General features: G+C 37.4%; 3 protein-coding genes across 3 annotated transcripts in view; all 3 read left to right on the forward strand.

The window, feature by feature from the left end:
• Erich1 (glutamate-rich 1) overlaps positions 1–15,775 on the forward strand; it is a gene marked incomplete at its 5' end in the record, with an annotated part of 52,793,804 nt that overhangs the window by 6,854,849 nt on the left and 45,923,180 nt on the right.
• Galntl6 (polypeptide N-acetylgalactosaminyltransferase-like 6) overlaps positions 1–15,775 on the forward strand; it is a 1,235,193-nt gene that overhangs the window by 218,844 nt on the left and 1,000,574 nt on the right. The gene's annotated exons all lie outside the window — the stretch shown is intronic.
• Positions 5,206–7,443, forward strand: LOC100912321 (myeloid-associated differentiation marker-like). The gene has a single exon (XM_087589426.1). The coding sequence runs from the start codon at positions 5,631–5,633 to the stop codon at positions 6,579–6,581; it is 951 nt and encodes a 316-aa protein (XP_087445552.1). The 5' UTR covers positions 5,206–5,630; the 3' UTR covers positions 6,582–7,443.

Consider the following 15,775-nt stretch of genomic DNA (forward strand, 5'->3'; position numbering starts at 1 on the left):
GATAACAATTTTATTTTTAAACAATGCTGAAATGATCAAAACTTAGAAATATATTGTACTATTACACTGTGATAAGCACTTTTTATTTTACTTTTACAAGACTAGACCAGACAACTCCAATAACAAAGAATAGCAACAACAACAACACCAAAAACAACAACAGCAAAACAAAATTATGGCCTGAAAAACTCGAGTAAGCTCATCTACATGATCTAACACTGATCTAAAATATCCTATATGTAGATAAAATATTGACTTTGCTGTTAAAAATCAGACCTGATAATACAATTGCCCTACCATCATTTACCAATGGAATAAGAACATAGAATTATAGGTTTTTACTACAAGCAAAACATTCCTTTACTAATTCTTAAATTTATTCTTTGATACTTTATACATGAACATTGCATCTAAATCATTATACACACACATATATACATACATACATGTATGTATGTGTATATGTGTGTGTGTGTGTGTGTGTGTGTGTGTGTGTGTGTGTGTGTGTGTGTGTGTACCCATTGAATCCATTTAGGACAGCTGTTCTCAACCTTCCTAATGCTGAAATACTTTAATACTGTTCCTCATGTTGTAATGCTCCTCAACCCTAAAATAATTTGCATTGCTACATCATAACTGTTATTTTGCTACTCTTATGAATTATAATATAAAAATGTGTGTTAGCCAAGGGTCTTAGGTGACCCCTGTAAAAAAGTGGTTCAATCCCCAAAATAGTCATGATCCACAGATGCAAACCACTGGTTTAGAAGGGAAAGTATATATTTTTTAATTGGATATTTTTTATTTACATTTTAAACGTTATTCCATTTCCCGGTTTCCTTTCCATAAGCCCCTATCGCATCCCTCCTCCTCCTTCGTCTATGAGGATATTACCTCTCCCCAACCACCACCCCTTCCTGCTCTGACATTCCCATACACTGGGGGTTCCAGCCTGTATGTTCTTGATTAATTAATGCCTTATGGGGCTGTGTGCTGGTGGCTTTCTTCTGAGATCTCTTGTCCGGCTAGGTGTGAGGGTTCAGGAGAAGGGGAGAGAACTCAGGCAGGGAAGGCGAACAGCTTCCGCTGCCTCTGCTCCTGGTGCTGCTCTACCACTATCCCTGAAGTTGCTCGGGTATGGTCAAGAGGTGCAGGGGAGCTGCTGGCAGCAATTTTGGAGACCAGATCTCTTCTCCAAGCGGCAGTGTTACAGCTCTTGCGACAGAAGCTCCTGCACACTGTTAATCCTTATAAATAGGATTCTTAAATACAGTTTTGGAATGGGTTAGGGTCTGGCAGCAGTTACTTCCTATTGATTTGGCCTGAGAGCTTGGGAAGACCTCATCTACATATTTGGGGGCATGGTCTTGCTTCTAAGACTGATCTGTCTTGACCCTATGTGACCTGTGATCACATCTTCGCATGTGGAGGAGGGGCTTAGGGTGTTGCCCTATATGACTGGTGACTGATTTGTCTCAAACCTCTCTAGAACAGGTTGTTGGGGGGCTGCAGCTACTTGAGGAGCGTCTGATCTTGTTGGATACTGGGAATGCTCCTGCTGTCCCTTTTAGTGTCTCCTACTTGAGATTCGACCTATCTCAACTAGGAATCAGGGTACCTTTCACAGCCTGCCATGCTACAATGCATGGAAGGGTAGCTGTAATACACAACATGATAGGAGATGTACAGAAGCTGTGGTTAGTGCTGGGGCATTTCATGCCTATATATCTCCTCATGCAGCATTAGATAAGATTTTCTCTGAATTAAAAAGAAAATAATTTTGTCTCACATGGTATTACTGAAAACGCTGTAAAAATATTTTAGAACTGAAATGTTAATATAAATATTAACAAATATTTATAATAAATAAATGCACGTAGGTGTTTATATTTTTAATTATTAACATTCAGTATAATTTTCCCTATTCACAAAATGTCAAGACTTTTAAATGTGGTATGTTTGCATTTGTCTTTGGAATAAGAACTTTGTGTCAGATATTTTAAAATAGTAGGAACTAAAGAGAAGAAAAATGAACTGCTTTGCTGTAAGGGATGCACACTTAAGATTTTGTGTACTAAGTGAAAGCTGATCTTCCAAGCATACTCAATTGCATGATATCCCCAAGCTGAACAGTTTTCTGACCCTAGAATTATACGAATGTCACTAAAGAATTTAGACCTTTCAAATTAGCAGTGCAATAAAAACTTTCAATGCATAACGTACAGATGAACACCCCTGGCCAGTTACTGGAAGCTGGGATAGAAGGATTTTACAGTCTATTAATGGTTTCAAAACCCATTAAACACATGGTTCTGTGCTTAAAACATAAGGGGGAAATAACATTAGTCTTCCATAGAAGCTTAGCTTTGGGACCTCCTAAACCTTGGAGAAAAGTGGGGCATAAACCAATGGTTACATTATGAACACACATCATGCAGATGACTGAAAATACATCTGAGTCTCCCAGCAGATAAAGGTGTGAACTTCTTACATACATCAACTTAATGGTCGTATTTTCCACAACCTGACGTGGCACACTCTTTTCATATTTCAAGAGTTCTATTTGCCTGACTTTCATATGCCAAATGTGCTAGTGAACAGTGCCTTAATATTCATGGGATTTATAGATGGCTTTGACGGTTGTCAACTAGAGAAATGGCTTCATCAGGAAGGAATCTGACTTATGATTTCCAGCACACATAAAATCATGTAGTCGTTCACATATGCATTTTCTCTGAAAGGAATTCTTTACATAGTGATCTTTTATGAAAATTATGCAGATAGAAAATCTTTCATGCAAAGGAAGAATATTTCAAATACTCTTTGGCTATACACTTAATATCCAGGAAATTTTGTTAGACTCGTACATTTAAAAGTTATCATATTTTACAATGTACTTTGAAAGACACAGTCAAATAAGCATGTTGTCACTTCTCAAGAATGTATACCATCAAAAGGCAAGGCACACATATATAGGGACAATCTTTACCTGTTACTTTTAGGGGAAGTCTCTGAAGATGACGTGTTAAGACACTAAGACACTGAATATCAGAATATCATTGGGAAGAACTTAATTAATTAATTAGGTTGGTTGGTTGTTGTGAGTAGTATTGTTTAGTTTTACCCTAGGTCTCTCGGCTATCTGGTTCCTGCTTCCTGGGCACTCAAATACTGCCAGGTATGAGCTCCTTCTCATGGAGTGGGCCTTAGGTCAAATGATGAAGACCAAGAATAATTGTGACTGCCCTTTGAAATCCTGTGTATACTTGTACACACACACACACACACACACACACACACACACACCAAAAGCATCATACACACATACAGCAAACAATAATTTAATACAGACTACTTTCCTATTAATTATTTGAGAATTCTATATAATATATTTTGCACATATTCACTAACATCCTATAACTCTTCCCATAACTACCCCTTTTATAGACATACAATTTCCTATACCTGCTTAGTATTTTTTCAAAACCATTTAGTCCAGTTTGTTTTCCCTTATATAAGGTTATATGTCCAACCATTAGATGCTTATTGACATACCAATAAATACTCACCTATGGGGGCAGCTTCATAACCACAAACAATGAGGCTTGCACATGCTCTTAAAATGTCTGTGAGTTTATCTGCAAAACTATTCATCATGTTCAGAACAGACTGTTTCTTTGTCTGTGTCTCCTGACATCAGGTTTTACCATCTGAATGCCCCTCTCCCACAAAGACCGAGGAGTTGTACGTATGAGTTTTCAAATAAAAAATAATAAAATTTAAGAGAATTCAAGGATAAAGCAAGTTAGAGAAATATACATAGGAAAGGTGATGAACAATAATGAAATTTTGAAAATGTCATATGGAAACCTATTATTGTAGAAGCTTTCTTAAATATATATATATATATATAATTTAAATGAAGTTAACTTTAATTGGTTGACTTTTGGAAAAGCATGGTGCGAAGAATGGTTTATCTTTTTTTATAGATGGTGGCCATTGACTCACAAAACCCTGTAAACATTATTAGCTATTAATAGCTCCTATTCTAGATTACCCTCAAGACCTTGACAGTGAGATCTTACTGCTCAAGACCCTTCAAACTTGAGTCATAGGGAGAGGAGACATTGAGGTGGAACTGACATGGAAACTTCATTCATCCTGGCTAACATTCCTAGTGCTACAAAGTGCTATGCTTAATGCTAGAGAAGAAACACAAGCCCTAAGTTTAATCATCTGTGAGCACAGTGAGCCGCAGTAATACCAGGCTTGACAGGAAATGCCCACCACGTGCTAGTGGCATGAATGTCGTGGGGATAACTACTCACTCTCTCATTTGGTTTAAGACTTACTCTGGGACATGAAACACTGACTTGACGTGGCTACTGTGGCCATACTGAGTTTGCTTTGTTGTCATTGAATATTTTACTGTTATGTTTACATGAAGATGTTTAAAAAGGAGATTCATCCAGGTATAGAAGGATATGACAAGATTTCTATGACTTACCAGAGAAACCATAGGAACCCAAAGCTCAAAGAGTCAATAAAAAACAATATTTATACATATCTGTATATGTAATTTGAGGCATGTCAGGCCTATCCAAGAAACGAAGAAAACCAGGAGAGACTAAGGAACAGGTCTGTATACATGTACAGTACATTCTGATGATATCCCATATCTATTAAGACCTCAATCCCTCTCTCACCATATAGCAAAGAGAGAAATGAGTGACCATTATCAAACTTCTTTATTAAAGAACAGGACTAAAATAGTACCACATAGGAAAACTTGTATTCCCACCACTTGTGACATTGAGACAGGGGAATCAAGAGTTTAAGGCCAGCCTTAGATGCAGACTAGGTTCCAAGCTAACCTGAGCTAAATGAAAATCCATTTTGAAAAAATTAAAATAATAATAGGCCTACTTAGTCATCTTTTATAACTGGGGAAAAAAAGAGGCAGTAAATTTCAAAGTCAAGGAAGCCCTTAAAGCTAAAGGAAGCTTAAAGGAAGCAGGGTCTATTTTTTAACACTGAGATAAGAGAGACGTCATAGCTGTTCTTCAGTATGAGAGCTTTCTCTAAGACCTTGCTGGATTCTTCACCTAGTTTCGTGGGTTGTGTGTGTGTGTGTGTGTGTGTGTGTGTGTGTGTGTGTGTGTGTGTGTGTGTGTTGTCGTTTGATTCACAGAAGGAAGTAGGGAGAAAGGACATCCATCCATCTCTTACTTTCTTACTTCCTTTAGGATGGACTCTAAATAATGAGATTTTTAGTAAGTCGATAAAAATTCTTGAGCCGTTTCCAAGCCTGGCCTGGGAACTCTGTACTTAAAGGCCAGAACTGAAGCTATAGATTATTGACTGCCAGAGTTTTTTTTTTTTTTAATTAAAGGGGAAGTATAATACGTACTGCCTACCCGCAACACCAACCACCTTTAAAACACACATAACTGCCGAAGTCACAGACACAAGAGAGAACAGGTATACTTTGACATTGAAGCACTTTAAAAAGCTAACAGCATGAACAACTTCAGAAGCCACAGTTTGGGGACGTATTCTAACCAGGCTTTTTCATGACTGAGACTCAATTTCTCTTCACAATCCGGAACTTTGTCAGTTCTTCAGATTAGATGACATCCATACCAGCAACGGTGACTCACACCACCTTCACGAAGTCCATAATCCCAGGCCTGGACTCTTTGATTATCGTGGCATCCCCTCGGGCACTGATCCGGCCTCTGGGCCTTCTCCGGCTGCTGCAGTTGGCATCTACATGCACAGCTTTCTCGCTAGTGATTTATGTGGGTGCCTGGATGGGCCCCATGGGAAGCTGGTGCCTGTTCTCCTGGTGCTTCAGCTTCGCCATGACAGTGATCGTCCTGGCCGTGGAGATGGCTGGACTCCAGAGAAGCTTGCCACTGTCATGGCGGGAGTTCCCCATCACGTGTGCCTGCTATGCTGTACTCTTCTGTTTGTCATCTTCCATCATCTATCCTATCACCTATGTGCGATTCATGTCTTATGGATACATCAGAAAATATGCTGTCTGCGCCATTATATTCTCGTGCATCTCCTGTGTGGCTTATGCGACAGAGGTGACCTGGACTCATTCAAGGCCTGGAGATATCACTGGCTACATGGCCTCTAAGACTGGGATGCTAAAGGTTTTTGAGTCCTTCGTAGCTTGTATCATTTTTCTCTTCCTCAACAACCCACACCTGTACACGCAGGAACCTGTCCTGCAGTGGTGTCTGTCCGTGTATATCATTTGCTTCATCCTAACCATGGTGGTTATCCTACTCTACCTTGGGAAATGCACCAAAAATCTGCTCATCCCGCTCTCCACCTTCTTGACAGGCATGACTTTCTTGTGTGTCCTCCTGTACACCACCGCCATTGTCCTTTGGCCTCTCTACAAGTTCAGTGAAGGGTTTCATGGTGTACCCAATCGAGTAATGGATTCGAGCTGCAATTATAAACATGCCCACTCAGTGTGTGTCTGGGACCGCCAAGTGGCAGTGGCGTTCTTGACTGGAGTCAACCTCGTAGCATATACAGCTGACTTTATGTACACTAGTTAGCTGGTGTACATTGAAATTCTAAGATTCACATAAGGAATCCCTTGCCATGTCCCTACGGCCACACTTTCATTTTTCTTGCTGTCTTTTTCCTCTCCCATTTTCCTTAGACCTGGTTCATTGTTCTCTTTCCTGCTTATGTTCCTTCCCTTTCCCTTGTTCTAGCTTGTTTTCCTTTTCACCATTTCCTGATTTGCCCCTGAGCTGTGTCTTCATAGCCCTTGTCTTTAACATTTTTGTTTATCCAATCTATATTTTTCTATTAGTTTTCTCATTTTTTAAAAAAATTTCTTGGTCACTTTCTTTTCTTTCCTGGAAGATGTCACTCAGACTTCTTGCTCATTTATTCACAATTTCCACCCTTAAATGTGCTGACTGCTCACATCTCAGGCTCCTCTGCTGCTCTTTGTGCCATGACCTGAGAAGGAGCTCTTGCCAGTCCATGATGAAATGTTGTTTTAAATGTCTGAGTTTCTTCTTTCAACACTGTTATTTTTACCTCATATGTGCCATGTTTCCCAAGTTACTCCTTAATTTTTATTTCTAAGCCAAAACATTATCGCATGTCAGTTACTATCTGAAATCCGTTTTTGCTTGACTAATTACCACTGAATGGGCTTGATGCTAGATCTAATAGTCCAAGTCTTACTGATTCCACATATGCAATACTAAAGAATGTTTTACTTCATATGCTTAACTGACCAGTGTTATCTATGTCTACTACACAGAAACTACCTAATAAATATATATATCAAATTGGTTATTATAGAAATCCAACATATATCAACCATCCCATTTATGTAAGCACAAAGCTGATAAGAGCTTCTATTAAAAATCCTATAAACTTTTGACCTACTTTAAGAAACGGAATGCTTTGTTGTGCGGTTATGCGCAGTTTGAATGTATGAGCAAAGTACATCCCTACATATAGGACATCACTGTGATAACGGTTTCATGGTATGGTTTTATACCTATATCCATATTTCCACTGATTACTGAACTTTTTTCCACAACTAATGAAACCACAGTTATAATGCATAATTATAATAATTAAGATTTTATGTACTATAAACATTTGGTTTTTCAGACCTAATTTTTCCTCAGGCATCTTAGAAAATAAAATGTTAAGGTGATTCTCATCGTGCACTTTGCAACACAGTTACATCAGCAGACATTAGAACCACTTTCTTAAACATAGAAATCATGTTTGCCATAACTTTCACATAGAAATATTGATTTTAACCTCTAATTGATGCTCTTTCCAAAGATAGCACTTATAACAATTTATTTTACACTTAGGTATCTCTTCTCAACTTTCAAGATGAGGAGAAAAACTCATAGCACTTAATGGTTAATCTTAATTAAAGAGAGCAAATACAACCCTAGCTTGGACACTTTGTATACCACAAAACTTTACAGCAACTCTAGGGAAGATTTAAAGTTACCTGTGCCTCACTGTGAACTATCTGACAAAGCTACCGCAGATCTGTCTCTAAACAAAATGGAAAGAGATTTTGTAAGTAACTCAAAACTGTTTGAAGGGGACAGAACATTATTTAATTTATATTTTGAGACTCAGTTTCCATTCCAAGGAAGAGAAAGAATGTTACTGAGCATGCCAGGAAAAATGCTAAGAAACGTTCAGAAATTATATTTATTGCTCTTTAGAAGGCAAAAATGCATTAAAACTAGGTTGCACAATGCCAAGCAACCAGAGCTTCCAGGGACTAAGCCACTACCTAAAGACTATACATGGACTGACCCTGGACTCTGACCTCATAGGTAGCAATGAATAGCCTAGTAAGAGCACCAGTGGAAGGGGAAGCCCTGGGTCCTGCTAAGACTGAACCCCCAGTGAACTAGATTGTTGGGGGGAGGGCGGCAAGTGGGGGAGGATGGGGAGGGGAACACCCATAAAGAAGGGGAGGGGTGAGGGGGATGTTTGCCCGGAAACCGGGAAAGGGAATAACACTCGAAATGTAAATAAGAAATACTCAAGTTAAAAAAAAAAAACTAGGTTGCAAATTTGTCCATTTTCTTAGAACACTAATGAGCACATTAACAATTATCACAGCAGGATAACACCTACCTCCAAGAAACTTTTCAAGCAGGGTCATTTAGGAGGGGATACTGGGAAATAGGAGCCTTCCAAGGAGAGTACTGCACAGAGCATCTGAGAAAATACTTCAAGGAAAGACTGTGAGAAGTGGTAAGGGTAAAAAGATCCCAGAAGACTCACAGACAAAAATACAGAAGATAAACACCACTAGCTAAAACACTCAGTTGTTAGGTTTTTAACAGGTTTTATTCCACAGCAATTTCACAGATATGTGTAAAGTTGCTGTGAGAGAGTCATCATCAGATCTAAAAATTTATATCTTGCTTTGGATTTTAAATGTTAAAAAGTATTCTCATAGGACATGAATTTGACTAAATGGGGGGGGGGATACCCATATGGGGGAGGGGAGAGGATGGAGGATTATGGACAGGAAACCAGGAAAGAGAATAACATTTAAAAGTAAGTAAAGAAATATATCTAATAAAAAGTGAATCAACAATGCATCATTATTTAGATAAAATTTCTTTGTGAAAATTAATTTAGTGAATCATAATGAGTAACATTCCAGGAAGATGCATGCAGACCTACCCTCATGATTGCTGAGATTCACGGGTTTTTGTTTTGGTTTTGGTTTTGGTTTTGTCATTTTGCTTGTTTGGTTTTTAGTGTAGTGGAATTATGAAGTTGAGGATTAAATGGGAAGCACTGAATTCATTCGCTGAATCTAGGACCCACATTTCATCATAATTTCCACAGTGAAATTCTTCCCAGAAATACAACTTGAAAAATTATTTCAAAGTTATTTCTCTTGAAAGGATTTTGTCACGTATATTCATCTGTTTATCCTGACTCCCAACATGAGGTTAGCACTTGCACTTTACATATGGGAAAGCAGAGGCAGAGACACTGAGGCTGAGAGGTCTATGGTGATCTGAGAAGAGCCACTACATTAGCAATTCCAGCAGGGATGATCCTTTACCCGCAGCCCTCTCTGCTTCAGAGGATCATTGGGATAAGCAAATTGTCAAGGAGTCTCCGTATTGATGCACTAGTGTCATAATTCTAAAAATTGGTTGTCATGTGACACCATCATATGACTTAATTAGCCAGATAATATTGCATGGTATAGTCCCCATTCCCCTCCAATTACATTCTTTACAAAATAATATATCATAAATGTACATATATAGTATAGCACATTTAATAGTTCATAGGAATTCAAGGAAAATATTACCCAATATTTGACATTTGGATTTGTTAGTCATCTCTATTTACTCCTCTTGCAGAATTGGGATTACTGTATTATTTTGGAAACTTTATTTATTTGGTTAATTAGCTTAATCATTCTTAAGAGTCAGACCACACTATTGAACAAAAGAATGGAGATGAGATTGGTATGGTTTTGATTTTTCTATGAAGTTTACTCTGCAAAGGCAACATTTGACCTTTTGTTGGAAATCTCTTCTCTATTGAATGTCTTAAAATTCAGTGCAAGGTCAGCTTTATATTTCATAAAGGAAAAATTATTCACACTAGTTTTATATAATAATTTCATTTTCAAAATAACACAAAACAGTGAAGTCTTTGAGCACAATCTGAAAGATATTGGCTTGTAAACCTGTTTTGAATAATTCGAACATTTGCAAGTCACAGCTGGATAAATCTGCAGGTGATAATCCAAATTTCATAGTTCCTTTATGCAAACTGACAGGACAACTAAAAATATTTAAACACATTTCAATATATATTGTAATTATTGCATTTATAACATATGATATAAATATGATTATATTAAATACTACATAATAAATATTAATATGTATATGATTGATTTGCACAAACACTTATATATGTGTACCACTTACATGTGTGATGCTTGTGGAGCTCAGAAGAGAGTATCAGATCTCCTGAAATTGTAATTACAGATTATGTGAGCTTCCAGGGTGTATAGCAGGAACCAAAACCAGGTCCCTCAGAAGAACAAATGTACCTAAGTGCTCATGCAAGATACAATCTCCATAGCCCCATTTTCATGACTGGTATGACCACACATGCTTAATTAAAATTACTTCATTGAGCAAACATTTCCTAATCACCTACTTTATATCTCGTACTTTGAAAGAGTTGCATTTTTACAGATATTGACAAAAATTAAGAAGATATGGTAGGCATAGTGTATTAGAGACAGCAACATATATATTTGCATTTCAACTGAGAAGAAAGTAACTTCCCTTAAACTACATCCAGTTGCTTTGATCAGTAGAATGTGGTAGAAATAGTATTATGACATCCTTAGTCTTGTTTGAAGAGAACTTGCTGCTGTTGGTCTCTTTCTTTTGAAACATTGATATTCACATAAGAAGTTCAACTTCAGGAAGTGACTCTTCTGCAGTGAAGCCAGGACTGACATGCTAGATGGATTAGAAAGACTATGGAGATACCAAGTAGGAATGAGCCAAGTCCTAGCAGCTCCCTCCTCAACCTTTCAGATCCTAGTGTGATAATCTGGAAATTTCAGCCAAGAATACATCATTTTTGAATGCTTGCTTCTCAATTTCTTGTTATCAACATAATTAAATGTCATACTCATTTTACTTAAAGCATCTAGATACATAAATAGGATTTGTGTGTGTGTGTGTGTGTGTGTGTGTGTGTGTGTGTGTGTGCGCGCGCGCGCGCGTGCCTGTGTATGTGCGTGCGCGCTCGTACGGGCACATTTGGATAATTTTTTGTACCAAAAAGCTAAAGGATACTATAAAACTTACAAACTCTTCCCCTATCTTAATATGCAATGTTGGAACATTTATTTAAACGTTCAAAACTTCTATTGTAAGTAAATAAAGTGGTGGGCAATTGATGTATTTAATTTTACATTTATATGCTAAACGATATGTAAGGCTCATTGAGGATTATGGCACAGATTTTAAGCAAACTTAAACTCTGATATTTGTCTTTGAAATCATAACAAAATAATAATGAATATCCCAAACTTTATTTGAATGACAGAAAAAATCTACTTGAGCTATAAAACTGGATGTTATTCATATTTATATAAAATTAAATGATCTGTAAAACTATCTTTTAAAATTATCTGTTCAATATAATGTAGCCAGTAGGTGAATATTAATATTTGCTGAAGGAAAATATTTTAAATTTCTCATAATGCATAAATGCCTATTAAAATATTCTAAGAAAAACATGGCTACTTAAAATAACAATTTTTCATGTATATTATGTTGTTCTTATATTCATCTACTTGTATTTACATACTTTATACTGAAGAATAAGCTTAAACTTGTTCTAAGAATACTCAATAGATTTAATATAAAGTTTAAAATTAACATTTCTTATTCCTTTATCAAAATACTAATTACTAAATTTTTGTATACTTATGTCTGATTATATTATACACTGTCAATATCATCCAACCAGTGCTTAATATCAAAATGATTATTGATACTAAGTTTTTATTTGCCTATTGTGGTGGTTTAAGAATGGCCCTCATAGATTCATGTGTGTGAATGCTTGGCCCAAAGGGAGTGAGTGGCACTATTAGTAGGTGTGGCCTTGTTGGAGTAGGTGTGGCCTTGTTGGAGTAGGTGTGGCCTTGTTGGAGTAGGTGTGGCCTTGTTGGAGTAGGTGTGGCCTTGTTGGAGTAGGTGTGGCCTTGTTGGAGTAGGTGTGGCCTTGTTGGAGGAAGTGTGTCACTGTGGAAGTAGGTTTGAGGTCTCATGCATGATAAAGTCATGCCTAGTCACATTCTCATTCCGTGGCTTGAGGATCAAGATGTAGAAGTGTCAGCCATCACCATGTCTGCCTCTATGTTATGATGTTTCCCTTCACGATGTTCATACAACCAAACCTCTGTCAGCCCCAACTTCAATGTTTTCTTTCATAAAAGCTACCATGGTGAAAATACCTCTTCACAGAATAGAGCCCTAACTAGGACACCAATTTTATTTCAAATATACCACATTTCCTTAAAGTTAAGTATGCTGTTTGTATAATCACATTAAGCTTTTTGGCTTGTATGCAGTCTCATTTATTTGCAGACTTACCTTACAAATATTCAAGACGTGGTTTAAAGATAAGAATGACACATTCCCATCTTTGAAAGTTACAGATAAGTTTGGAGTACTTGTTTCATAAAAAGACTGAGTGATTATTGGTAAGATATAAATAAAGCAGAATAATATTTTTTTGTTGATGCTCTTTGTTTGACACAGGGTTTCTCTGTGTAGCCCTGGCTAACCTAGAACTCACCTAGACCAGGACAGCCACGAACTCACCGTCTCCAGTGTGCTAGAATTAAAGGGATATACCACCCTTACCCACCAGTGAACTGATCCCTTTTGCAGGAACTTAAACATTCAAGGTTTTGTAAAGTGTATAGACATGTATATAGAGAACAGAAGGAAGCTCATGATAATATATTAAGGAGAAATAATAGCAAGAACAGCAAAAATAACTATTCTTAGAAAATGCAGTAGGAATTTCTATGGTCAGCTAATAGGAATCCTGAGAAGAAAAAGGTTTCAATCAAATAGGAAATCTTTAAATTTCATAAAAAATTTCCCTTAAGAATACCACCTAAAAGCTCTAGAACAAAAAGAAGCAAATACACCCAGGAGGAGTAGAAGGCAGGAAATAATCAAACTCAGAGCTGAAATCAACCAAGTAGAAACAAAAAGGACCATAGAAAGGATCAACAGAACCAAAAGTTGGTTCTTTGAGAAAATCAACAAGATAGATAAACCCTTAGCCAGACTAATGAGAGGACACAGAAAGTGCGTCCAAATTAACAAAATCAGAAATGAAAAGGGAGACATAACAACAGATTCAGAGGAAATTCAAAAAATCATCAGATCTTACTATAAAAACCTATATTCAACAAAACTTGAAAATCTTCAGGAAATGGACAATTTCCTAGACAGATACCAGGTACCGAAGTTAAATCAGGAACAGATAAACCAGTTAAACAACCCCATAACTCCTAAGGAAATAGAAGCAGTCATTAAAGGTCTCCCAACCAAAAAGAGCCCAGGTCCAGACGGGTTTAGTGCAGAATTCTATCAAACCTTCATAGAAGACCTCATACCAATATTATCCAAACTATTCCACAAAATTGAAACAGATGGAGCACTACCGAATTCCTTCTACGAAGCCACAATTACTCTTATACCTAAACCACACAAAGACCCAACAAAGAAAGAGAACTTCAGACCAATTTCCCTTATGAATATCGACAAAAAAATACTCAATAAAATTCTGGCAAACCGAATTCAAGAGCACATCAAAACAATCATCCACCATGATCAAGTAGGCTTCATCCCAGGCATGCAGGGATGGTTTAATATACGGAAAACCATCAACGTGATCCATTATATAAACAAACTGAAAGAACAGAACCACATGATTATTTCATTAGATGCTGAGAAAGCATTTGACAAAATTCAACACCCCTTCATGATAAAAGTCCTGGAAAGAATAGGAATTCAAGGCCCATACCTAAACATAGTAAAAGCCATATACAGCAAACCAGTTGCTAACATTAAACTAAATGGAGAGAAACTTGAAGCAATCCCACTAAAATCAGGGACTAGACAAGGCTGCCCACTCTCTCCCTACTTATTCAATATAGTTCTTGAAGTTCTAGCCAGAGCAATCAGACAACAAAAGGAGATCAAGGGGATACAGATCGGAAAAGAAGAGGTCAAAATATCACTATTTGCAGATGACATGATAGTATATTTAAGTGATCCCAAAAGTTCCACCAGTGAACTACCAAAGCTGATAAACAACTTCAGCAACATGGCTGGGTATAAAATTAACTCAAATAAATCAGTTGCCTTCCTCTATACAAAAGAGAAACAAGCCCAGAGAGAAATTAGGGAAACGACACCCTTCATAATAGACCCAAATAATATAAAGTACCTCGGTGTGACTTTAACCAAGCAAGTAAAAGATCTGTACAATAAGAACTTCAAGACACCGAGGAAAGAAATTGAAGAAGACCTCAGAAGATGGAAAGATCTCCCATGCTCATGGATTGGCAGGATTCATATAGTAAAAATGGCCATTTTACCAAAAGCAATCTACAGATTCAATGCAATCCCCATCAAAATACCAATCCATTTCTTCAAAGAGTTAGACAGAACAATTTGCAAATTCATCTGGAATAACAAAAAACCCAGGATAGCTAAAACTATCCTCAACAATAAAAGGACTTCAGGGGGAATCACTATCCCTGAACTCAAGCAGTATTACAGAGCAATAGTGATAAAAACTGCATGGTATTGGTACAGATACAGACAGATAGACCAATGGAATAGAATTGAAGACCCAGAATTGAACTCACACACCTATGGTCACTTGATTTTTGACAAAGGAGCCAAAACCATCCAATGGAAAAAAGATAGCATTTTCAGCAAATGGTGCTGGTTCAACTGGAGGGCAACATGTAGAAGAATGCAGATTGATCCATGCTTATCACCCTGTACAAAGCTTAAGTCCAAGTGGATCAAGGACCTCCACATCAAACCAGACACACTCAAACTAATGAAGAAAAACTAGGGAAGCATCTGGAACACATGGGCACTGGAAAAAATTTCCTGAACAAAACACCAATGGCTTATGCTCTAAGATCAAGAATCGACAAATGGGATCTCATAAAACTGCAAAGCTTCTGTAAGGCAAAGGACACTGTGGTTAGGACAAAACGGCAACCAACAGAATGGGAAAAGATCTTTACCTATCCTACAACAGATAGAGGCCTTATATCCAAAATATACAAAGAACTCAAGAAGTTAGACCGCAGGGAAACAAATAACCCTATTAAAAATGGGGTTCAGAGCTAAACAAAGAATTCACAGCTGAGGAATGCTGAATGCCTGAGAAACACCTAAAGAAATGTTCAACATCTTTAGTCATAAGGGAAATGCAAATCAAAACAACCCTGAGATTTCACCTCACACCAGTGAGAATGGCTAAGATCAAAAACTCAGGTGACAGCAGATGCTGGCGAGGATGTGGAGAAAGAGGAACACTCCTCCATTTTTGGTGGGATTGCAGACTGGTAAAACCATTCTGGAAATCAGTCTGGAGGTTCCTCAGAAAATTGGATATTGAACTGCCTGAG

This window comes from Rattus norvegicus, chromosome 16, assembly GCF_021556685.1.
Source record: "Rattus norvegicus strain SHRSP/BbbUtx chromosome 16, alternate assembly SHRSP_T2T, whole genome shotgun sequence".
In the NCBI taxonomy this organism is placed as follows: Eukaryota; Metazoa; Chordata; class Mammalia; order Rodentia; family Muridae; genus Rattus; species Rattus norvegicus.